The sequence below is a fragment of the Bombina bombina genome, chromosome 4, assembly GCF_027579735.1.
Source record: "Bombina bombina isolate aBomBom1 chromosome 4, aBomBom1.pri, whole genome shotgun sequence".
NCBI classification, from domain to species: domain Eukaryota; kingdom Metazoa; phylum Chordata; class Amphibia; order Anura; family Bombinatoridae; genus Bombina; species Bombina bombina.
In genome coordinates this window covers 1016373370-1016398516 of record NC_069502.1, presented here as the reverse complement: position 1 = coordinate 1016398516, position 25147 = coordinate 1016373370, and the positions used below count along the sequence as shown (strand labels likewise).

The window sequence follows — 25147 nt, the reverse complement described above, 5'->3', positions numbered from 1 at the left end:
ATATATGTTGTTATGATACACTTGCTGCTGTTTGGAATATTTTCATGCTGGTTTTTGGAGTTTTATTAGGCGAGGATCCTGTTTGCCAAGAGAGTGGTCCACTGGGTGACTGAGAAGTCCCAGCTTGCTGTTGCTGCACATGGAGGTGCAGTACTTTTCGTAAGTGTGACTTTATATTATCTGTACACCTGATTGGACTGTACTAGGCTATGGTAGCTCCTTTTTGTGACTCCCTACAGACACTGTTGCCGTATTGCTGATCAAGCCTGCGTATATGTGCCCTGTGTACCTTCCTCAGTGAGCTGGACCATTACAAAGTTCCAGTCTGCCCCACTAGCACTATTGGGTGCGCTGTGTTTGGGAGTACGATATTGCATATATTTTAACATCCTTCTGCCTGACAGTACTAGGCCATGTTGGCGCTCTCTTTTTTTTTATTTTTCTTCAGAAAGACGGAAGCCTTTTCTTACAAAAAAACAGAATTTATGCTTACCTGATAAATTACTTTCTCCAACGGTGTGTCCGGTCCACGGCGTCATCCTTACTTGTGGGATATTCTCTTCCCCAACAGGAAATGGCAAAGAGTCCCAGCAAAGCTGGCCATATAGTCCCTCCTAGGCTCCGCCCACCCCAGTCATTCGACCGACGGACAGGAGGAAATATATATAGGAGAAACCATATGGTACCGTGGTGACTGTAGTTAGAGAAAATAATTCATCAGACCTGATTAAAAAAACCAGGGCGGGCCGTGGACCGGACACACCGTTGGAGAACGTAATTTATCAGGTAAGCATAAATTCTGTTTTCTCCAACATTGGTGTGTCCGGTCCACGGCGTCATCCTTACTTGTGGGAACCAATACCAAAGCTTTAGGACACGGATGAAGGGAGGGAGCAAATCAGGTTACCTAAACGGAAGGCACCACAGCTTGCAAAACCTTTCTCCCAAAAATAGCCTCCGAAGAAGCAAAAGTATCAAATTTGTAAAATTTGGCAAAAGTGTGCAGTGAAGACCAAGTCGCTGCCTTACATATCTGGTCAACAGAAGCCTCGTTCTTGAAGGCCCATGTGGAAGCCACAGCCCTAGTATTCTTTCAGGAGGCTGCCGTCCGGCAGTCTCATAAGCCAATCGGATGATGCTTTTAAGCCAAAAGGAAAGAGAGGTAGAAGTCGCTTTTTGACCTCTCCTTTTACCAGAATAAACAACAAACAAGGAAGATGTTTGTCTGAAATCTTTTGTAGCCTCTAAATAGAATTTTAGAGCACGGACTACGTCCAAATTGTGTAACAAACGTTCCTTCTTTGAAACTGGATTCGGACACAAAGAAGGTACAACTATCTCCTGGTTAATATTTTTGTTAGAAACAACCTTAGGAAGAAAACCAGGCTTAGTACGCAAAACCACCTTATCTGCATGGAACACCAGATAGGGCGGAGAACACTGCAGAGCAGATAACTCTGAAACTCTTCTAGCAGAAGAAATTGCAACTAAAAACAAAACTTTCCAAGATAGTAACTTAATATCTATGGAATGTAAAGGTTCAAACGGAACCCCTTGAAGAACTGAAAGAACTAGATTTAGACTCCAGGGAGGAGTCAAAGGTCTGTAAACAGGCTTGATCCTAACCAGAGCCTGAACAAATGCTTGAACATCTGGCACAGCTGCCAGTCTTTTGTGTAGTAAGACAGATAAAGCAAAGATCGGTCCCTTTAGAGAACTTGCAGATAATCCTTTCTCCAAACCTTCTTGTAGAAAGGAGAGAATCTTAGGAATTTTTATCTTGTTCCATGGCAAACCTTTGGATTCACACCAACAGATATATTTTTTCCATATTTTATGGTAAATTTTTCTAGTTACAGGTTTTCTGGCCTGAACCAGAGTATCTATAACAGAATCTGAAAACCCACGCTTCGATAGAATCAAGCGTTCAATCTCCAAGCCGTCAGCTGGAGGGAGACCAGATTTGGATGTTCGAATGGACCCTGAACAAGAAGGTCCTGTCTCAAAAGTAGCTTCCATGGTGGAGCCGATGACATATTCACCAGGTCTGCATACCAAGTCCTGCGTGGCCACGCAGGAGCTATCAAGATCACCAAGGCCCTCTCCTGATTGATCCTGGCTACCAGCCTGGGAATGAGAGGAAACGGTGGAAATACATAAGCTAGGTTGAAGGTCCAAGGTGCTACTAGTGCATCTACTAGAGTCGCCTTGGGATCCCTGGATCTGGACCCGTAGCAAGGAACCTTGAAGTTCTGACGAGACGCCATCAGATCCATGTCTGGAATGCCCCATAATTGAGTTATTTGGGCAAAGATTTCCGGATGGAGTTCCCACTCCCCCGGATGGAATGTCTGACGACTCAGAAAATCCGCCTCCCAATTTTCCACTCCTGGGATGTGGATCGCAGACAAGTGGCAGGAGTGATCCTCCGCCCAGTGAATTATTTTGGTCACTTCTTTCATCGCCAGGGAACTCCTCGTTCCCCCCTGATGATTGATATATGCAACGGTCGTCATGTTGTCTGATTGGAACCTTATGAATTTGGCCTTTGCTAGTTGAGGCCAAGCTCTGAGAGCATTGAATATCGCTATCAGTTCCAGAATGTTTATCGGGAGAAGAGACTCTTCCCGAGACCATAGACCCTGAGCTTTCAGGGATTCCCAGACCGCGCCCCAGCCCACTAGACTGGCGTCGGTCGTGACAATGAACCACTCTGGTCTGCGGAAGCTCATTCCCTGGGACAGATGGTCCAGGGTCAGCCACCAACGGAGTGAATCTCTGGTCTTTTGATCTACTTGAATCATTGGAGACAAGTCTGTATAATCCCCATTCCACTGTTTGAGAATGCACAGTTGTAATGGTCTTAGATGAATTTGTGCAAAAGGAACTATGTCCATTGTTGCAACCATCAATCCTACTACTTCCATGCACTGCGCTATGGAAGGACGAGGAACAGAATGAAGCACTTGACAAGAGCTTAGAATTTTTGATTTTCTGACCTCTGTCAGAAAAATCCTCATTTCTAAGGAATCTATTATTGTTCCCAAGAAGGGAACTCTTGTCGACGGAGACAGAGAACTTTTTTCTTTGTTCACCTTCCATCCGTGAGATCTGAGAAAGGCTAGAACGATGTCCGTATGAGCCTTTGCTTTTGACAGGGACGACGCTTGTATTAGAATGTCGTCCAAGTAAGGTACTACTGCAATGCCCCTCGGTCTTAGAACCGCTAGAAGGGAACCTAGCACCTTTGTGAAAATCCTTGGAGCAGTGGCTAATCCGAATGGGAGGGCCACAAACTGGTAATGCTTGTCCAGAAAAGCGAACCTTAGGAACTGATGATGTTCTTTGTGGATAGGAATATGTAGGTACGCATCCTTTAGATCCACGGTAGTCATAAATTGACTTTCCTGGATGGTGGGTAGAATCGTTCGAATGGTTTCCATCTTGAACGATGGTACCCTGAGAAATTTGTTTAGGATCTTCAAATCCAAAATTGGTCTGAACGTTCCCTCTTTTTTGGGAACTACGAACAGATTGGAATAAAATCCCATTCCTTGTTCCTTTATCGGAACTGGGTGTATCACTCCCATCTTTATCAGGTCTTCTACACAATGTAAGAATGCCTGTCTCTTTATTTGGTTTGAGGATAAGTGAGACATGTGGAACCTTCCCCTTGGGGGTAGTTCCTTGAATTCCAGAAGATAACCTTGAGAAACTATTTCAAGCGCCCAAGGATCCTGAACATCTCTTGCCCAAGCCTGAGCAAAGAGAGAGAGTCTGCCCCCCACTAGATCCGGTCCCAGATCGGGGGCTACTCCTTCATGCTGTTTTGTTAGCAGTGGCAGGCTTCTTGGCCTGCTTACCCTTGTTCCAGCCTTGCATCGGTTTCCAGGCTGGTTTGGGTTGTGAGGCATTACCCTCTTGCTTAGAGGATGCAGAATTAGAGGCCGGTCCGTTTCTGCGAAAGGGACGAAAATTAGACTTATTTTTAGCCTTAAAAGACCTATCCTGTGGAAGGGCGTGGCCCTTTCCCCCAGTGATGTCTGAAATAATCTCTTTCAATTCTGGTCCAAATAAAGTTTTACCTTTGAAAGGGATGTTAAGCAATTTTGTCTTGGATGACACATCCGCTGACCAAGACTTTAGCCAAAGCGCTCTGCGCGCCACGATAGCAAACCCTGAATTTTTCGCCGCTAATCTAGCTAATTGCAAAGCGGCATCTAAAATAAAAGAGTTAGCCAATTTAAGTGCGTGAACTCTGTCCATAACCTCCTCATATGGAGTTTCTCTACTGAGCGACTTTTCTAGTTCCTCGAACCAGAACCACGCTGCCGTAGTGACAGGAACAATGCATGAAATTGGTTGTAGAAGGTAGCCTTGCTGTACAAAAATCTTTTTAAGCAAACCTTCCAATTTTTTATCCATAGGATCTTTGAAAGCACAACTATCTTCGATAGGAATAGTAGTGAATTTTGTTTAGAGTAGAAACTGCCCCCTCGACCTTAGGGACTGTCTGCCATAAGTCCTTTCTGGGGTCGACCATAGGAAATAATTTCTTAAATATAGGGGGGGGGAACAAAAGGTATGCCGGGCTTTTCCCACTCCTTATTTACTATGTCCGCCACCCGCTTGGGTATAGGAAAAGCGTCGGGGGGCACCGGAACCTCTAGGAACTTGTCCATCTTGCATAATTTCTCTGGAATGACCAAGTTGTCACAATCATCCAGAGTAGATAACATCTCCTTAAGTAGTGTGCGGAGATGTTCTAATTTAAATTTAAATGTCACAACATCAGGTTCAGCTTGATGAGAAATTTTTCCTGAATCTGAGATTTCTCCATCTGACAAAACCTCCCTCATGGCCCCTTCAGATTGGTGTGAGGGTATGACAGAACAATTATCATCAGCGCCCTCTTGCTCTTCAGTGTTTAAAACAGAGCAATCGCGCTTTCTCTGATAAGTAGGCATTTTGGATAAAATATTTGCTATGGAGCTATCCATTACAGCCGTTAATTGTTGCATGGTAATAAGCATTGGCGCACTAGATGTACTAGGGGCCTCCTGCGTGGGCAAAACTGGTGTAGACACAGTAGGAGATGATGTAGTATCATGTTTACTCCCCTCATTTGAGGAATCATCTTGGGCAATTTCATTATCTGTGGCAGTACTGTCCTTACTTTGTTTGGACGCTATGGCACAATTATCACATAAATTTAAATGGGGAGACACATTGGCTTTCATACATATAGAACATAGCTTATCTGAAGATACAGACATGTTAAACAGGCTTAAACTTGTCAACAAAGCACAAAAAACGTTTTAAAACAAAACCGTTACTGTCTCTTTAAATTTTAAAAAGAAAACACTTTATTACTGAATATGTGAAAAAGTATGAAGGAATTGTTCAAAAATTACCAAAATTTCACCACAGTGTCTTAAAGCATTAAAAGTATTGCACACCAAATTTCAGAGCTTTAACCCTTAAAATAACGGAACCGGAGCCGTTTTTAAATTTAACCCCTATACAGTCCCAGCTATAGTCTTTGCTGAGACCCAACCAAGCCCAGAGGGGAATACGATACCAATTGACGCCTTCTAGAAGCTTTTCCAGTGATTTTTAGATCCTCACACATGCATCTGCATGCCCTGCTCTCAAAAAACAACTGCGCAGTAATGGCGCGAAAATGAGGCTCAGTCTATAACTAGAAAGGCCCCCTGACTGGAAAAGGTGTCTAACACAGTGCCTGCCGTTTTATAAACGTTCCCCAAGATTATAAATGCAAATTGTCAGCCTAAATCTGAATAATATGCCCAAATAAAGCAATCGATTTAGCCCATAAAAATGTCTACTAGTTTTTTAGCCCATATTCAGCCCTTTATTCTGTTTGTTTGACAAAGAAAATGGTTTACCGGTCCCCATGAGGGGAAATGACAGCCTTCCAGCATTACACAGTCTTGTTAGAAATATGGCTAGTCATACCTTAAGCAGAAAAGTCTGCTAACTGTTTCCCCCAACTGAAGTTACTTCATCTCAACAGTCCTATGTGGAAACAGCAATCGATTTTAGTTACTGTCTGCTAAAATCATCTTCCTCTCACAAACAGAAATCTTCATCCTTTTCCGTTTCAGAGTAAATAGTACATACCAGCACTATTTTAAAATAACAAACACTTGATAGAAGAATAAAAACTACATTTAAACACCAAAAAACTCTTAACTATCTCCGTGGAGATGTTGCCTGTGCAACGGCAAAGAGAATGACTGGGGTGGGCGGAGCCTAGGAGGGACTATATGGCCAGCTTTGCTGGGACTCTTTGCCATTTCCTGTTGGGGAAGAGAATATCCCACAAGTAAGGATGACGCCGTGGACCGGACACACCAATGTTGGAGAAAAAACATCCAAGCCCGGCTAAATTTTGCAAAAACACATCTGAAGTTTCCCAAAAGCATGTTGCAAAAGGTGTTCTGGTCTGATGAAACCTTGAACTTTGAACTTTTTGGCCATAATTCCAAAAGATATGTTTGGCGTAAAAACAACACTGCATATCACCAAAAGGACACCATACCCACAGTGAAGCATGGTGGTGTCAGCATCATGCTTTGGGGCTGTTTTTCTTCAGCTGGAACTGGTGCCTTAGTCAGGGTAGAGGGAATAATAAACAGTTCCAAATACCAGACAAAACCTTTAGGCTTCTGCTAGAAAGCTGAACATGAAGAGGAACTTCATCTTTCAGCATGACAACGACCCAAAGTATACATCAAAATCATCAAAGGAATAGCTTCACCAGAAGAAGATTAAAGTTTTGGGATTGCTCAGCCAGAGCCCAGACCTGAATCCAATTATAATTGTAATAAAATCAAAAGGTGCTTCAATAAAGTATTAGTTTAAGGGTGTTCACACTTATGCAACCATATTATTTTTTTTTTTTATTTTTTTTTTTTTTAAATTCTATTTTTATTGGAAAAAAAAAAGAGAAAGCTATCCAGTACAAGTTGAAACAAGGTGTCCAAGACATTACAGTGACATAAAAATCAATCATTGTACATTACAGTGCATACAGTAATAAATTTATGAATCAGATTTCTCAATCCCTTTAACCTTTAGCTTTTTCTCTCTTGCTATGATCCAGCGAATAGTGCAAACTTTTATTAACTATATAAAACTCAACCAGTAACATTGATCTGTTCAGTTAACTGTTAATGAATCCAGTCAGGCAGAGTGCGTAAATCTTGGGTATACTCTGTGTGGGGAAAAAAAAAAAAAAACAAAAAAAAAAAAAAACCAGTTTATATCGCGATTCTCTCTCTCCCTCCCCTCCCATCACCCCGCATCTGGTACAGGAACCCCCATTCACCTCTCAAAGAGGCCGAGAGCATATACTCAGTGTGTGCAAAGGGAATCAGTATTTGACTTTGGGCCTCTAAGCTTAAAGTTACAATATATTCCCGCCACTTATTTATGAAGTGTTTAAGTCTTTTGTTAGTGTCCATCTTGGTGTCTAGCTGCTCAATAAGCATCTGTTTGTGTAGGGTGCGTTTAAATGTGGTAAAAGCAGGGGCAGCGCTTTCAGTCCACACCTTTAGGATAACCTTCCTAGCTATTAGAATGATGGTAGTGAGCAGGGGGACAGCTCTAGGTCTCTGCTCTCTCCACTCCAAAAGACAAATTTGTTCTATGCCAATTTGAACTCTAAGCTTCATGACTCTGTTGATCCAAAAGGAAATCTTACCCCAGAATTGTCCAACTCGCGGGCAGGTTAGAAAGTAGTGGATAAAATCCGGGTCACTAAGTCTGCATTTACTACACTCGTTCACCATCCCAGGGTCCCACTTAGATAGCCTCCTTGGAATAATATAGTCCTTATGTATCATTCTAATCTGGGATTCTCTAAGAGTCATGGACAAGGTAGCCTTTCTAACAGTTTCTATGCTCTGCTGAATCGCTTCAACAAGGTCCTCCCTGCCCAGGCTGTCTCTCCACTTGTTCCCCAGCAAGGTCAGAGTTTTGGATTCAGTTGGATTTAGTAAGGTTTTATATATCCCTGAAATGGTGAAGTTACCCATTCGGAATGAGGTTAGTGATGCACCAAATGCATGTTGCTCCCAAAATTTTGGGTCATCCCTGATCAGTTGGGTGACATAATGACGCATCTGGAGGTAAGCATAAAAGTGAGTTCTCGGCAGTCCGTATTGGGTCTGCAATTCAACAAATGACTTTACACATTTCCTCGAGAGGTCTAGAGCATCTCCCACGAGATTCAGTCCCCTGCCCTCCCATATGACAAATGGAGAGGTGTCTATCCCAGGAGGGAAGTTAGTATTGTTCCTCAACGGAATCATCCTCGAGGACACGCACCGTCGATTTAGATGGCCGAGGGCAAGGCGCCACGCCCTCAGCACATCTTTGAATAAGATACTCTCCCGTATCTCCATTGGGATGCTGTTAAGTGTGGCATAGGGTAAAAATGACAAGTCTAGCGCCTCTAGGGCGTGATTCTCTAAGTCAGGTGAGTAGAAGTGCTCCGTCTTTAACTGCCAATCTAGCATGAGACGGTTGAGTGCCGCCCAATTGTACAGTTTAAGATTGGGTAGGCCGAGGCCACCCTGTAGGGGATGAGCGTATAATTTCGCAAGTGCTATCCTAGGCTTACCGCCTCGCCATAAGAATTTCGATATAGCCCGGGTGTATAACATCATGTCCTTCTTAGTGATTAAGAAAGGTACCATTAGGAGGGGGTACAGGATTCGTGGTAATATTACCATTTTTATCAGGTGTACTCGTCCTGTGAGGGAAACTGGTAGATTCTTCCAGCCATCCAGAGTCCGTTCTATATCTCGACACACTTTCGCAATATTAGATTGGTAAAGAGTTTGGGTGTTGGTAGACAATTGGATACCCAGATAGGTCATGGTGGGTTGGGCCTCTTGGAAAGGATATGTCACTGATTGGGCTTGATGTTTTCGTAGCCACAAGATCTCTGATTTGGTTTTATTTATTCTGTAGCCCGAGAAGGCCCCAAACGCCTCGATTGCTGCCAGAATCTTAGGGACATATTTTGCTGGATGCTCTATAAATAGCAGCATATCATCCGCGTAGAGTGCGAGGTGTAATCTTGTTTCCCCTATCGCGATGCCCGGATATATCTTGCGTAGCTTAACAGCCAAGGGCTCAAGGGCTATATTAAAAAGGAGGGGTGAGAGGGGACATCCCTGACGGGTGCCCCTCTGTAGGATGATGCGTGGGGAGAACAGACCATTGGCCATGACATGGATCCATGGTGCTGAGTAGACGTTATCCACGTATTGGAGAAACGAGCCTGAGAAGCCAAAGCGTCGTAGCACGTCGAGAAGATGGCTCCATTCCACTCTGTCAAAGGCCTTCTCTGCGTCTAGGGACAGCAGGAAGGCCTCCGATTCCCCCCTAACACTCCGGGTCTCAGGTCCGGTCGCAAAGTGTGCTATCGCATGCAGCACCCTTCGCACGTTCGTCACCGAGGTTCTGTGGCACATGAATCCAGTTTGGTCTGGGTGAATAACGTCTGTCAGGATTATTTTCAATCTATCGGTCAAGATTTTCATTAATATCTTGTAATCCGAATTTAGAAGGGAGATGGGGCGGTAGGATTCGGGTAGGCCAGGGTCTTTCCCAGGCTTTGGAATCAAAGCCACATGTGCCATTGTAAATGCTTTAGGGGGGGACAATAGGTCTTTATAATATAGATTAAATAGGTTAGTTAGAATTGGCGTGACTTGAGACTTAAAAGTTTGAAGAATTCAATGGGTAAGCCGTCCGGGCCTGCGGTCTTCCCATTGGACATTGAGGAAATAGTTTTCAAGATTTCCTCTGAGGATATTGGGGCGTTAAGGGCCGCTAGCTGCTCGTCTTTAATTTGTGGCAAATCTATGTCTCTCCAGAAAGCCTCAATAGACTCCTGAGGAGGCAGCTGCTGACTAGCGTAAAGAGTGGAGTAGTATTTCGCCAAAGCTTCCACTATGGATTCTGGAGTTTTGTGGGTTTTGCCACGGTAGGAGATGGCTGCAATCGCCGTCCGCTTATTTATTAGTGAGGCTAGTAGCCTGCCAGATCTATCCCCTCCCCTGTAGTATTTGGCATTGGATCGGAGAAGCTGTGCAACCGCCTGGTGACTCAAAAACGCATCTAACTCGCCCTTTTTAGTAAGGTAAACTTCCTTCAAGGACTGGCAGGGATCGCTGCAATATTCTTGATAAGAATCAGTCAGGGCTTCTTGCAGACTCTGCAACTTTGCCTGTGCTTTTTTCCGTAATGCCGCCACGTATGAGATAATATCTCCAGTCAGGACTGCTTTTGCTGCATTCCAGAACAACTCTGGATTGTCCCGATGCGCGGAGTTGTCTGTGTAGTAGTCATTCCACGCATGGGTTAGATGCTTTGAAAAAGCATCAGAGGTATACAGGTACCCTGGGAATCTGAGCGTGTGTTTGTTGGAGACCGTGGCTCCAACCGTTATCACCAGTTCAACCGGCGCATGGTCAGAGACCACTACATTGTGAATCTTAGTGTTGGTCACCCGCGAGACGAGGTTAGAAGCGATCATAAAGAGGTCTATACGCGACAGTGTTGGCGTGGCCCTAGATATGCAAGTGAAGTCTTTGCTTTCAGAATTTCGCAGCCTCCATACATCCACAAGTTGTAAAGAGCTCGATAGTCGAGAGAATATTTTCCGCTCAAAAGTGCCCTGTCCTCCAGGCCTTCTCCCCTCCCCCAGGCGTTCCGGGTCCCACATCCTGTCACAGGTGGGGTTCGGAGCCAGATTAAAGTCTCCTCCTAGCACAATATCTAGGCCCAGATAAGGAGCAAGTGTTTGAATGAGTCTTGTCCAAAAAGCTGTGGATTTCCCGTTTGGGGCATATATATTACATATCACTAGTATTTTTTGGTGCATCCTGACCTTGACCACCAGATATCTCCCTTCTGTGTCTTTGTGTGTGTTTAGAACTTCGATATTTTCCCTACGCCCAAAAAGAATTGCTATGCCTCTGCTGGAGTTAGTGTAAGAAACGTGTTCCACCTGTCCCACCCAGTCCCTTCTAAGCTTTTCGTGTTCCACCTCAGAGAGGTGTGTCTCTTGTAGCAGTGCGATGTCTGTCCCTAAACGTCTTAAATGAGTCAGTATGGTGCTTCTCTTAGTGGGGGAGTTAATCCCTCCAACGTTCCAAGTTGTAAACCTTACCGACATTTAAATGTACATATGTGGATCCACATCAGGCCAGCCACCCGAGGGGGGGAGGGGAAGAGAGAAAGGGCGAGAGAGGAAGAAGAGAAAAAAAAAAAAAAAAAAAAAAAAAACATTCCCACTAACCTTATCTTGCCTATGAGCACAACAGTAATCCATAGTCGTAAAAGAAAAAAGAAAAAAAAAAAGGGAAAAACATGATAAGTTGCATGACACTCGGGAATGAAGATGACATTTTACATATATATTGTCATGAATATTTAGACTAAGGAAATCCGGATACGCCACATCCAGACATGGAGTCGTTGTTCCATTCCTAAGAGGAAACAATACTAATTTGGGTGTAGTGTATGAGAAGCATATTATGTACCAAAACAACATATGAACATAAACAAACATATAGTGCTCAGTTAAGTCTGTATAACATGGCAGTGATCTTAGCTGCCCCCCCGGCCAGAGAGGAGGCGCCCCAGTCTGCTGGGTAGGACCAAAAAGTCCACAAACTGATGAGTGCATCGCCACATCCTGCGACACCCCCAGCCCGTCCCCGCGGGAGCAGCTTGGTATGAGGACCAACGTGACCAGTACGGTTAGTACTGCACAGATAAGTATGTTAAAAAAAACAACATAGCCAACTTCCCCCCGTAACATGTGTAAATAACTCATTAGTTTAACCTTTCAAAACCTGGTGAACCCCAATCAGGGTAATTTTTAGAAAATCATTCTAACTCTCCCATTCTTTAGCCCTCAGCCTGGGTCTGATCGGGGTGATCTAGACGCGTCTGCACTGTCTCTGTTTTCCCTGTTACCCAGATACTCATTTGCTTCTCGCGGGGAATCAAAGAATTTTGGGCCAGAGGGGGTCAATAGTTTTAGTCTAGCTGGGTACAGAAGGTACACTCTCTCCCCCTTCCTGTTCAGTTCAGAGCAAATTGGTGAAAATTCTTTACGTTTTCTCATTAACTCAGAGGAGTAATCTTGAAATATTAAAAGTTTAGAGCCTTCAAACAAAACAGGGGAAGCCTTTCTATAAGCTCGCAGTATCTCTACCTTAAGCTGGAAATGTAGTAGTTTGATCATGACCTGTCTGGGTTGAGTGTTACCTCTATCAGCCTGCCTCTCTGGGCCTACCCTGTGAGCCCTTTCTACACTGCCCTTGAACATAGTGGGGGTTAGTTTAAGGAGCCTAGGTAAGGTGTCTTCTACAAAGCGGATAAGCTCTTTAGGTTTTACATTTTCAGGTATTCCCAGGATGCGCAAGTTATTGCGACGCGACCTATTTTCTAGGTCTTCAAGTCTCTGGTGCAGATTTATATTCTGTTTCAATAAGACATCTAGCTGAGTGTCGTGTGTTACTATAGTGTCCTCTAATCCGGACACCCTATCCTCCATTTCAATGAACCTAACTGAAAATTGCTTCATTTCGCCAGTTAAATGATCAAGACCCTTTTGGAGGTTTTCTATCTTTGGGAGGAAGATGGAGGAGAGCTGCTGAACCACAACATGCGTGTCCATAGGAATTGTAGAGGACTCCTGCCCAGCAGGGGGCGAATCTTGTGGGTGGTCAGCAGCTCCCTTACCCCTGCTCACATTCTTGTTTTTACCCGACATCCTACCTCCTGTCAGAAATCTATCCATGTACCAATACAATATGTTTTTGTTATTCTACAAGCAGGCAGTGAAACACAATATATACAGTGAGTTATTAAATACAAATCCTCTCCCACAACTGAAAGAGTTCACTCTCCAGACCCCCTGCAACAAAACATTTAACCAGGAATTGGGCTTTGAAGAGTTCAGCAGGAGTCTGAGTGTTCATTGATCTGTACTTTATCTTTGGGGCCACAGCAGTAACCGCTAGTAGTGAGATAGGATGGCTTATGCTGTATTCTGCCTGTAAAAGTCCCGCTTAGAGCTGAGGGGCCCAGGCCTGTCACTAGCACTCCGACTGTTCCCCAGGGCCAATCAAAGCAATTCAGTTCAGTCTATCTCAGCACACAGTGTATGCAAGGTTGTTATATGCCCTCCGTGATGAGATCAGTGGCTCCCCGCAGCATGGGTACAAATAGAGTCTGGGGCAAGGGACCCTTCAATCCGGGGAGTATAGTGTTAGCGGTAAGGGGCAGTCAAGGGACAGTTAAGTGTTCTGTATTCTCAGCCCTCTGTATCAGTATAGAAAATAAAGATGTCTCCCAGCAATCTTAAGAGGCTTGTGTAAGGGGGCGAGTGTAGTACATTACCCAAATCTTGTCTTGGCAGCCTTAGGGCGGGATCGCTTCAGCGTGTTCCCAGAGAGGTACAATCACCTTCTATCTTCAGCCATTTATTCCAGGCCGTGGAGGATCGCTCTGTAGCCAGGCGCGTGCAGAGCAAGATGGCGCCCGGAGCTTTCGCGCCAGTGGGAGAAAGCTGCAGGTAGGTGAAGTCTGCCGACCCTTGGTGGCCGTCTGTGTTGCTTCCCCCTCTCCGTTGTGTGTAGGGTCTCTGCCAGGGAGATCAACTACTTATTTACCCTCAGGAGTTGTGCCTCTGACTCATCCGCACTCAGCCCGCTCCAGATGAGCAAGTACACGCGGGCGTTCTGGGAGGCCGGTCTCTGTCGCCGCTGCACGGGCGGGTTTCTGCCCAGAATAAGAGTCTCTGCGCCAGTGTTCCAGCCTGCAGTTCCGTCTCGGGTCTGTGGTTAAGAGTAGTCGCGCAGGCAGCGCGGTAAGGCTGTTATGTACAAGTGCACCTTATGTGCCAGTAAGCTTGCGGTGGGGGCAGATGAAATCAGCCGATGCGGGAGGTGCCGGGTACCCTGTGTACCAAGGCTAGGGTGCATCTGGGCTCTAGGAGGGTGAGATTGAGGTTTTTCTGCGTGGTATATGTGGTTATATCCAGTAAAAATACTTGTTAGGAGCTTTTTGCTCCGGAGCTCTCACACCAAGCTGCCGTCTCCTAAGCCCGCCCACCGGAAGTGTTATTTTTTTATTTTTATTTCCCTTTACCTAACAGATTTCAGCTTGTTTTTCAATTGCATTGTACAGTTTATAGGTCACATTAAAGGTGGAAAAAGTTCTGAAATTATTTATCTTTGTCTCATTTTTTTACATCACAGAAACCTGACATTTTAACAGGGGTGTGTAGACTTTTTATATCCACTGTATATATATTTATATATATAGTAGCACTTCTTAATGTGCGCTACTTACTTAGGACGGGCTGTTTGAAAATTGCGGTCCAGATGCATGAGTGGCTCACCACCTGACAAGAATCATTTATTGAGTGAGTGCTGGCTCTCATTGTAGAGCTTTTTTAATAACCTTTGAAGCAGAATGGGTCTACAAATTGGATACCATCCACCCTAAAGGACTGAATATGGGTAACGATTGGCACTGCTTTCTATAAGTATGTTTGACCCTTTCATTTTATTTTATTGCATTTTATGCTATTCTATTTTACATATATCTGTTGGGTACATACTTCCCTACCTGGGATGTTTGAACACCATACGGACTGGTTACTGTAAGCCTGTTTTTTGCTGTTTATTATTAGCTGTTGTCCAGGCTGGGTAACTTTATTATAGTGGCTAGCTCATAGCAGTGCTCTTACTATGTACTTATAAGTATACATTTATTATGACATTAGGCCAAGTTGGAGTTTAGTGGGGCATAGCGTCCCATACGCCCTGCTCATTATAGCCCTTGACTTGTTGTATATACTTATACACACAGATTTATAGGTATTTAGTACATTATGCACACTACAGCTTTTATAATACATCCTATATATTTTATGCCCCTGTCGCCTTTTGAAATGTGCTTCTCTTGCATAATAGCTCTCACATACTCCTTACTGTATATGGCTCCGCTGTACGTTGTGTGTGCAGCTTATTCATAGTGTTCATTATGTGCACACATTACAGCCTGTCTACTCATTATTCACATATATCTGCTGGGTAAACCTTATATGGTGGTTCTTACATTGACACTTTGTACAGACGGACTTGTCCCTTGCCTGACTACGTATTACATTTTACCAATGACTATTCACTGCAACTGTATATTTTTCCCATTGATTGCAGCCTGTTGTACTGACACTGTTCCACTAGGGAGTTTAATGGTTGAACAGTATATATCTTTTCTCCTATTACAAACCACATAGAGGCGCGCCCCCGACCTATCAGATACCTCTGGCTCGTTGACTGACAGCAGCTGGTGTGATTTTGGACTGTTACTATACACTGTACGTTCTTGGGAATAGCGCTCTGCTGTGTGATCAGGGTTATAGATGTGTTAGGGGGAGATAGGCATATCTGTAATCTACACTGATGTTTTATTATGCTTACTGCTGGATATAGGTGTCACCTTGTTTCATTGTCCTCAGTGCCACAAATATTATTAGCATGTTTTATCCAGCATAGTTATTTGATCCTACTTTATGCAGTATGTCTCACTTTCCAATTGATTAAGTGCCAATTTATTAAGTGCACATTATGTTGTATTTCCTATTTGCTGCACTGCTATTCCTCTGGTCACATTACAAATTACATTACAAATGCTTTTATCATTGCTATGTCATTTCTCCCTTTTTCTTTCTTTTTGCTCTGTGCTAGCAGCAAGTTATGTCCGTGACTTTTTCTTCTAATTTGTACTTTTTAATGTCATATGTTCACTTAGATTGAGGTGGATGTTCTGGGATAGATTGGGTACATTGTATCTGATGCTAATTAACTTGTATTTGGGTGTGTATGACAACCGTTTTTGGCGCAATTTCTGTTCACTGGGGGAGGGTCTTAGAGGGTATAAATGTTTGCTTGTCACATTTTATTGTTGGTCTGATGAAGGGGAGCTGTCCCCGAAATGTCACATAAATAAAAGCTTCTATTGCTTATCCTTAAGCCCAGCGAGTGCTGTATTCTATTACCTTTATCTCTACCTGCATTCAGCACCCTGGCAACTGGACACCTGTTTGTGCGAGTGCACCAGCCTCTGTGAATATATATATATATATATATATATATATACATAACTATATGTACATAAATACATAACTATATATATATACACACATACATAAATATATATACAGTATGTATAGATATATAGTGTATCAAATTAGCATCAGATATATGTAGAAGTATGCATTTATTAATAAATAGAACATATTCTTGTATGTGAACAACATTGGAATGTTAAATATTCATATTTTCATGTCGGCTTAGCGCACATGAGAATATGGGATCAGGTTTGTGCGCGAGTAGGGTGTTTTTTTTTCCACTTTTTTTGCTTCAATGACTTAGAGAGAGCGATAACTTTTTACTTTCAACTCTTAATATGAGTGCAACCAGACACACACAAAAACATAAATTATGTTTACCAGATAATTTCCTTTCCTTCTGTATGAGGAGAGTCCACTTGGCCACCAAGAGGAGGCAAACACCCCAGCCAAAGGCTTAAATACCTCCCCCACTTCCCTCATCCCCCAGTCATTCTGCTGAGGGAACAAGGAACAGTAGTTGAAATATCAGGGTAAAAATGGTGCCAGAAGAACAAAACCAAATTTAAGTTCGCCCAACAGAGATTTCGTCAGGACTCTCCTCATACAGAAGGAAATGATCTGGTAAGCATTATTTATGTTTTCCTTCTTAATATGAGGAGAGCCCACAGCTTCATTCCTTACTTGTGGGAAACATATACCCAAGCTCTAGAGGACACTGAATGAAACGGGAGAGTAAAAAGAGAGGCGGACCCTGTTCTGAGGGCACCACAGCCTGCAAAACCCTATCTCCCAAAAGCTGCTTCCACTGAAGCAAAAACACCAAATATGTAACACATTTTGAAAAAAATTTTGCCCTACAAATCTGATCGCTAAAGACCTCATTCTCAAAACCCAAGAGGGAGCCACAGCTCTAGTTGAATGAGCCTTAATCCTCTGAGGAGGCTTGCGTCCCGCTGAGTCTATAAGCTAAGCGAACATGCTCCTCAATCAGAAACAAAAGGAAGTGGACAAGGCTTCCTGCCGCTTACTCTTCAAAAATAGACACAAACAAGGAAGAAGTTTGACAAAACTCCTTTGTAGCCTGAAGATAGAACTTCAAGGCCCGAACCACGTCCAAGTTATAAAATAACCACTCCTTAGAAGAAGGATTAGGACACAAGGAAGGAACTACAATCTCCTAATTGATGTTGCGATCTGAAACAACCACATGAAAAACTAGGTAAGGGACCTCACATTGCAAGGCAGCCATCTCAGAAACTCTGTGCGCTGAAGCAATAGCCAGTAGAAAAAAAAAAACCTTCCAAGACAGAAAATCTTAATGTCAACTACATGCATAAGCCCAAACGGAGCCTTCTGCAAAACTTAGAACAAGATGTAAACTCCAAGGAGGAGCACTAGATGTAAACAACAGGCTTGATCTAGTCAAAGCCTGAACAAGACTGGACATCTGGAAGCTCTGTGAGCCTCTCGAGCAGTAAAACAGATAGGGCCAAAATATTTCCCCTAAGGGAGCTAACAGAAGGCCCTTCCCCAGAACATCCTGCAGAAAGGAAAGGATCAAGTAAAACCTAGCCTTATGCCAGGAGAATCCCCGCTCTACATACCAGAAGAAGTAGGTCCTGCACCCCTTATGATAGATGCGACTATACACTGACTTATGAGCTAGAACGAGAGAATCAACATTCTTTCAGAAAAAAACTCTCTTGGCTAAGACTAAGCGTTCAATTCCACGCAGTCAGCCTCAGAGAGTCCAGGTTGTGATAAACACAAGGACCTTGCTCCAGCAGATCTCTGTAATAAGATCCATGGAGGAGAAGCCCCTAAACTGCGACTCAACTCTAGATATAAACAGAGCAAACCGTATCCCTGACGTCTGCTCCTGCTAGGATTGACCATCCACAACAAAGAGTGACATGGTCAAAGAGAAGAAGGTTAAAAGAAACCTCTAAGGAATACCAGATGTCTAGCATATTCAGGATGAAAAGGCTGAAACCCCACCTGGGTTCAAACCCACCTTCTGCTACAGAAGCGGTGGAGCTTACACTGACGCCTTGAAAGCCTGATCAAGGGAGATCTGAACGGATCACTGGGAATTGATTTCCCCCACTGGTATTCCATGTAAGTCTGTTAAGACAGAATCACTAACACCATGCCAAAGTCATGGCCTCGGCTGTGTCTATCACTCTCTACCCCTGCATCAACAAAGACCAGAAGGGGACTGGAGGGCATAACCCGATGGTAAATTTGCAAGATCTCAGGATTAAAAGAAAGCTGCCACAGCAGGATTCAACGCTAAGCCTTCAGCTTGCTAGGCAGGGTAGATAAAAATCCCTTTCTTTAAGACAAAACAGCATCCAGATCCACCCTGGTGCCGACACCAGAACTCAGGTCTAGATGCAACTCTGAGGATCGAAAAGACACAAATAAATCCGGGAACTACTGTAAAATCTGGAAGCAGGATACTGCCACCTTAAACCCCAGATCCCAAGAAGGATCAGAACGAGGTTTATTGTAAGATACGGTTCCTAAACAACCAAATTTTTACAAAAAGGATGAAACAGGAAAGACATCCTTCTTCCGAACAAAGGAAGGGAGAACCTTACATTCTCCAGCTAAAAGAAGAATTAATAAGCTCTATTTAAAAATCATAGAACCCAGTTAGGACGGGAAGACCCTCCCCCCATTAGGGCATGCACCAACAGTGGAAGAAAATATTCCGGCAGTACGAAAGATACCGGGACAATGACTCCAAAGGGCCCAGAAAAGAAGCCTAGTTCCGGCCTCTAGGACCCCTAGATCCATATGATCCAGTATCAAGCACCTATCCCAGATAATACCTACACAGGTCCAGCCTGTTAATTAGGATAGATGGGCCTGCTGTACCTGGACTGGAATCTAGAAGAAAAAAACTTGTTCTCTTAAGTAAAAAGAAGGAACAGACCTAACTAGTATCCACAACAGGTCCTGCCTGTCATCTAGGAAACAACGTATCTTTCGGAACACTCCTGGGCTAAAACAAAACTTCTTAAGTTCCAGCAAAGCTAGAACAACTGAATAATCAAATTAAAGAAATTAAGCTCAGAGTCTTAACATTTTTCTCAAAAATATCGGGGAACTATCACCCCGAGTAGATATCTATAAGCTTCCACCGGAAGTCTCCAACAATCTCTACCATCAAAAATTCCATGTGACGAAACGTCTTTCTAAGAAGAGTTTCTAAAACAATCCAGAGCTCAAAAAAACAAAAAACTATCTGGAATGGAATAGCAAAGTTAAAGAAAAAAGGCAAGAGCCCACAAGTAATAAGCTGAAAATGAGTGGGTAAACAAAAACAGTTCCTGCCTGTCATACGACACAACCTCCCATAGAGCTCGGAACTGGGATTCTAAATAAACAACAAAAAGTAAAACAAGACGCCAAGGAATATAACCATCCTCTACTCGTCTAGTTAAGATCATTATCTTATTTTCGAGGACTGAGATTCAACTGACGGAGCAGTACTGGAAACCTTTAACATTGCCAAAACTTCTCTCAGAAGTAAACGCAGGCGTGCCAATCTAAATCTAAATGCTAAGACCTCCGCAGTCGGAGGACCCAAGTCAGCAGACTCTGACCCTGGAGGTTCTCCCTTTGAAGCCTCAGAGGGAACCGCATCCCCAGAAGACTGATCAGACAAAATCGTTATTTTACACAAATGTCCTTGGGCAGGAAAGCCTGGATTAACCCTTTGCTTGCGTGTAGCAGGAATAGGTAACATCGCTAAGGCTGTAGAGATGGCCATGCGGAACTGCGTAGTAAACTCTGGTGGAAACAAACTCCTTACAGGTGAAGGAGGATCGGAACTCGGGAAAACTGCATATGTAGGAACAGAATCTAGGGAATACATCTCACTGGACAGAGTCCTCAGAGGCGGATGGCTCAGTGGTCTCTAACATCTCAACATTGGTTGATGAGAACACTCTATTGCGGCATACGGAACATAATTGAGAGGGCTGGATTACCTGGGCCTCCTCACAATATACACAGGTATCAAATTCTGTATCGGAGGGATCCCCCTTTAAATGATCAGAATCCTCCATAACTCGTCTATATCAAATTATAGAAAGGAAAAACAACTGGCACCTTATACCCCCAATGGCTAGGGCACTAACCACCTCCTATGACCTAGACAGATAGAGAAGATGCTCCTCTCCACAGACACTCAGTCAGGAATCAGAAGCGGGAAACAAAAGTGACCATTCCCGGTCACATGGTGCTCATGCAGGACCTGCCCCTGCTAAGAAAAAAGGGTGTCAGCTTAACATAAAGAAACTGTGCAGCTCTTAAAATGAAAATAACCTGTACGTTCCATATCAGCCCAAACGTTCTTACACATAAGCAGTCGAAATCACATAACAAATATGATTAAAAACCCCCACTGTTCAATAATCCCCCTCAGGAGATATTAACCCTTAATTCCATAAAGATAAAGGAGTCACAGTGAGACCCTGTCTTCTATCGTTAACATGTGTGTAAAAAAAATTAAATGATCTTACCGGAATCTATGCCGTGGAACAGCGACACAGTTCTTCAAGTTTGACAGATTGTAGCAGCGCTTCTGACATGGACTTGAGTGAAGAAAAGCAGGCAGTGAAACTCATCAACGCTGATTGCTTAAGAAGCTGCTAATATGAGTCTGGATGGGTTCACAGAAAGACTCTCCCTGCATCTCCAGATTCTAACTTTCATCACTGCTCTCACTGAGAGGCTGACAATACTACTTAAATCTCCAGTCCCATCTCGAAGGGCAGATACCCTTCCTAAGGAACTACTCCAAAATCTTCTGACACTGCTCTGCCAACCTCCTGTGACGAAAGGCAAAGAATGACTGGGGATGAGGGAAGTGAGGGAGGTATTTAAGCCTTTGGCTGGGGTGTCTTTGCCTCCTCCTGGTGGCCAGGTTATGTATTTCCCACAAGTAAGGAATGAAGCCATGGACTCTCCTCATATTAAGAAGGAAAAGTTTACTTCTAGCACAATTAGCACTCTAGCGAAAGCGTTAAATAGTGCTCCACTTTTAATTTTGCCCATAGTGTTTAATGCTCCTTTAAGGGTGATAGTGACCATGAACTGATCAAATGAAGATCATTTGCAAAAGTGTCCAAAGGCTTGAGAGGAATGTTATATGGCTCATCTAGTGTTGTATGGCCCCTTTAATCAAAGCAAGGGCAAAATTGCCCTCATTTATATTCATAAACCATGATGGTAGAAGGAAGAATTGGTAGAAGAAAAAGTATCCCTTCATTTAGAATAGGGAAGAGCTGATACAATTAGGATTAGGTGCCTATTAGAAATTGCCTTATATGCAACTGACTTAACCCATAAACAGATAAAACCCCAAAAGCACAAGAAAATCTATTTTCAAGAAGATACATTGTAATTCATATAGAAATACCCTATTTAAAGGGATAGGCAAGTTAAAATTAAACTTGCATGATTCAGATAAAGCATTTAATATTAAGACAATTTTAAAATTGCTGCTATTTTTAAATGTGCTTTGTTCTCTTGGTATCCCTTGTTAAAAAAGAATATGCACATATCCTACACTAGTGGGAGCTAGTTGTTGATTGGTGCCTGCACACATTTGTCTCTAGTGATTGGCTGACTAGATGTGTTCAGCGAGCTGTTGGTAGTGCAATGCTGTTCCATTAGCAAATGATAACAAAATAATAAAGAAAATTTGATAATATAAGTAAATTAGAAAGTTGTTTCAAATTGTATGTTCTATCCAAATAATGAAAGTAAAGTTTGGTGTTTCCATTCCCTTTAAAATGGAAGAACAAGTAAAATTTAAAACAATTTGTAAAGATATTTAATTTAGCTCTTAAACTGGTTTTGTCAAACAAATAATACAAATATGTTATTGAATTGAATTTATATACATACATATATATTATTCTATTAAGAAATTACCTGTAGCAACGATCCCCATAAATACATGCTTGTCTCTTACTAGTTGTTTGGGTACCACCCTGAGGGGATTCTGCTCTTGCAGATGTTTTGTTTGTGGAAGAGCTTTCATCTTGATCGTCTTCATCAGATATTTCTAAATGATGTGGCTTTAAGTGCTTAGCTGACTGCATACTGCTTTGTTGTTCATCTTCATTGTTTCTGCTGGGACTTTTTTCAGTTTGCAGATGTGTATCGTGCTCCTCATTGTTTTGCAGATCCATATCTTCATCTAACAAATCTCTGTCGTGTTTATCACTTAAACTATTAATGGGGGTTTTGCCATGAAATGTATCCATGGACACTTCAGCTGAGGCCTGAAGAAAAATAAATATATAAATATAAAATTAATTTAAAAGGAAGGGAAATACTAATATACAAACTAATGCATGGAAATTGAAATGAAAAGAATACTTTGCATATAAAAGGGAGAAAGCCTATAAGGGAAAATTGTAGCTCCTTTCAAATTATATTCATGAGAGGAACACAACTAAAAGGACATTAATTATACTGATGGGTACAGTTGCAATAAAATGGTTACTATGATATTTATTTTCCTCAGTTGTTTCAGCTGTCTTCAATGTGATTATCATATTTTAACTCTTTACTGATAGATGGTCAGTGTCAACATCCTGCCATCTTGGAGCTTAGGTATTCTTGCTTGCTAAGACAGAATGGGTGCCCGTTATTAGTTTTAGTCAGCTGTATTGTGTGCTTGGGATTAGCATGCATGATACAGGGTGGAACTTTTTTCAGTAGCTATATCATTAATGTGTGCATTTATACACACACACATATATATATATATATATATATATATATATATACATATATACACACACACACATATATATATATATATATATATACACACACATATATATACTGTATATATATATACACACACATATATATACTGTATATATATATATACACACACATATATATATATATATATATATATATATATACACACACACACATATATACAGTACATATATATATATATATATATATATATATATAGGTAGCCCATATACAAGTAGCCCTCAGTTTACGCCGGGGTTAGGTTCCAGAAGGAATGGTTGTAAATCGAAACCGTTGTAAATTAAAACCCAGTTTATTATTAAGTCAATGGGAAGTGAGGGAGATAGGTTCCAGGCACCTCTCAAAATTGTCATAAGTAACACCTAATAAATTATTTTTAAAGCTTTGAAATGAAGACTTTAAATGCTAAACAGCATTATAAACCTAATAAAATAATCACACAACACAGAATATATAATTAAACTAAGTTATATGAACAAAAACATTTGCTAAACAGCATTATAAACCTAATAAAATAATCACTTAGCACAGACTTCACTTGCATTTTTCTGCAAACAGTTTTTTCTATGCATTCCAATCTGGACTGATTTATAGACAGGGAGATATTGTTCCTTTGAAATCTGCTCGCTAGCTTAGGTCTGGTTAAACTGATTAATTTCAGCTTGTTTGGCTTTGCTGCAACACAGGCGGACAGCGCCACCTACTGGCTATTTTAATAAATGCACTGCTTCTCAATGCTTTTCAATAGCAGTCACATGACTAAAAAAAAAAGGTTGTTATTCTGAAACGGTGTAAATTGAACCGTTGTAAAACGAGGGCCACCTGCATATATATCTTATTTAAAAAAGATCCCTTTATCCAGAGTATGAGGTTAAATTTACACTAACTAGTAATTCACCAGAAAGGTGGTATCCACATTAATCCCAAATAACTATGGATAAAACCATCAATATTTATCTTTGACTTAAAAATGAACTATACATAGTATAAGCATTATTATCTATAAATATCATATATTGCATAATCAATTTGTACTGCAAAAAACAACAAAACCATATACAATAATATAAACAGTGCTCATAAGATTTATTTGTCACAGGTGGCATGTGTGAATAACTTTGTTAAATTGGTTGAATCAGATATTGACTCATTACATATCGATACAGCATTTAGGGATAATTTAACAAAAAAACAAAGGAAAGCTTTAAAAGAATTAATAAATGATAAAACAATTACTATAAAGCAGGCCGACAAGGGCAGAAATGTAGTAATACTGAATTCAACAGATTATGTGAAAGAATGCTCAATGCAACTTTTAGATAGAAAACAGTACTTAATTTAAAAAAAGAACAGATGAGTATAAAGACTCTTAAGAACAACTAATCAAAGAGGGGGTACAAGATGGTTTGCTAAACAAAATGGAAGCAGAATTTCCCAGAATGGCAAGATTTTACACAATACCTAAAATACTTAAAAAGAAACTACCACCACCTGGAAGGCCTATAATTTCTGGACAGGACTCTTTAACAGAAAAGGCATCACAATAACATAATTTATGTAAGAACTTACCTGATAAATTCATTTCTTTCATATTAGCAAGAGTCCATGAGCTAGTGACGTATGGGATATACATTCCTACCAGGAGGGGCAAAGTTTCCCAAACCTCAAAATGCCTATAAATACACCCCTCACCACACCCACAATTCAGTTTAACGAATAAAAAAGTGCGAAAGCATATAAAATAAGGAATTGGAATAATTGTGCTTTATACAAAATCATAACCACCACAAAAAAAGGGCGGGCCTCATGGACTCTTGCTAATATGAAAGAAATGAATTTATCAGGTAAGTTCTTACATAAATTATGTTTTCTTTCTTTCATGTAATTAGCAAGAGTCCATGAGCTAGTGACGTATGGGATAATGACTACCCAAGATGTGGATCTTTCCACACAAGAGTCACTAGAGAGGGAGGGATAAAATAAAGACAGCCAATTCCTGCTGAAAATAATCCACACCCAAAATAAAGTTTAACGAAAAACATAAGCAGAAGATTCAAACTGAAACCGCTGCCTGAAGTACTTTTCTACCAAAAACTGCTTCAGAAGAAGAAAATACATCAAAATGGTAGAATT

General features: G+C 41.9%; 1 protein-coding gene across 3 annotated transcripts in view; it reads right to left on the bottom strand.

The window, feature by feature from the left end:
- APLF (aprataxin and PNKP like factor) overlaps nt 1-25147 on the bottom strand; it is a 1047939-nt gene that overhangs the window by 396280 nt on the left and 626512 nt on the right. For all 3 annotated transcript variants that reach the window (XM_053712114.1, XM_053712115.1, XM_053712116.1), the window contains one exon: nt 22151-22503. In XM_053712114.1, the coding sequence (XP_053568089.1) occupies nt 22151-22503 (353 nt within the window). The remainder of the gene's footprint in view (nt 1-22150; nt 22504-25147) is intronic.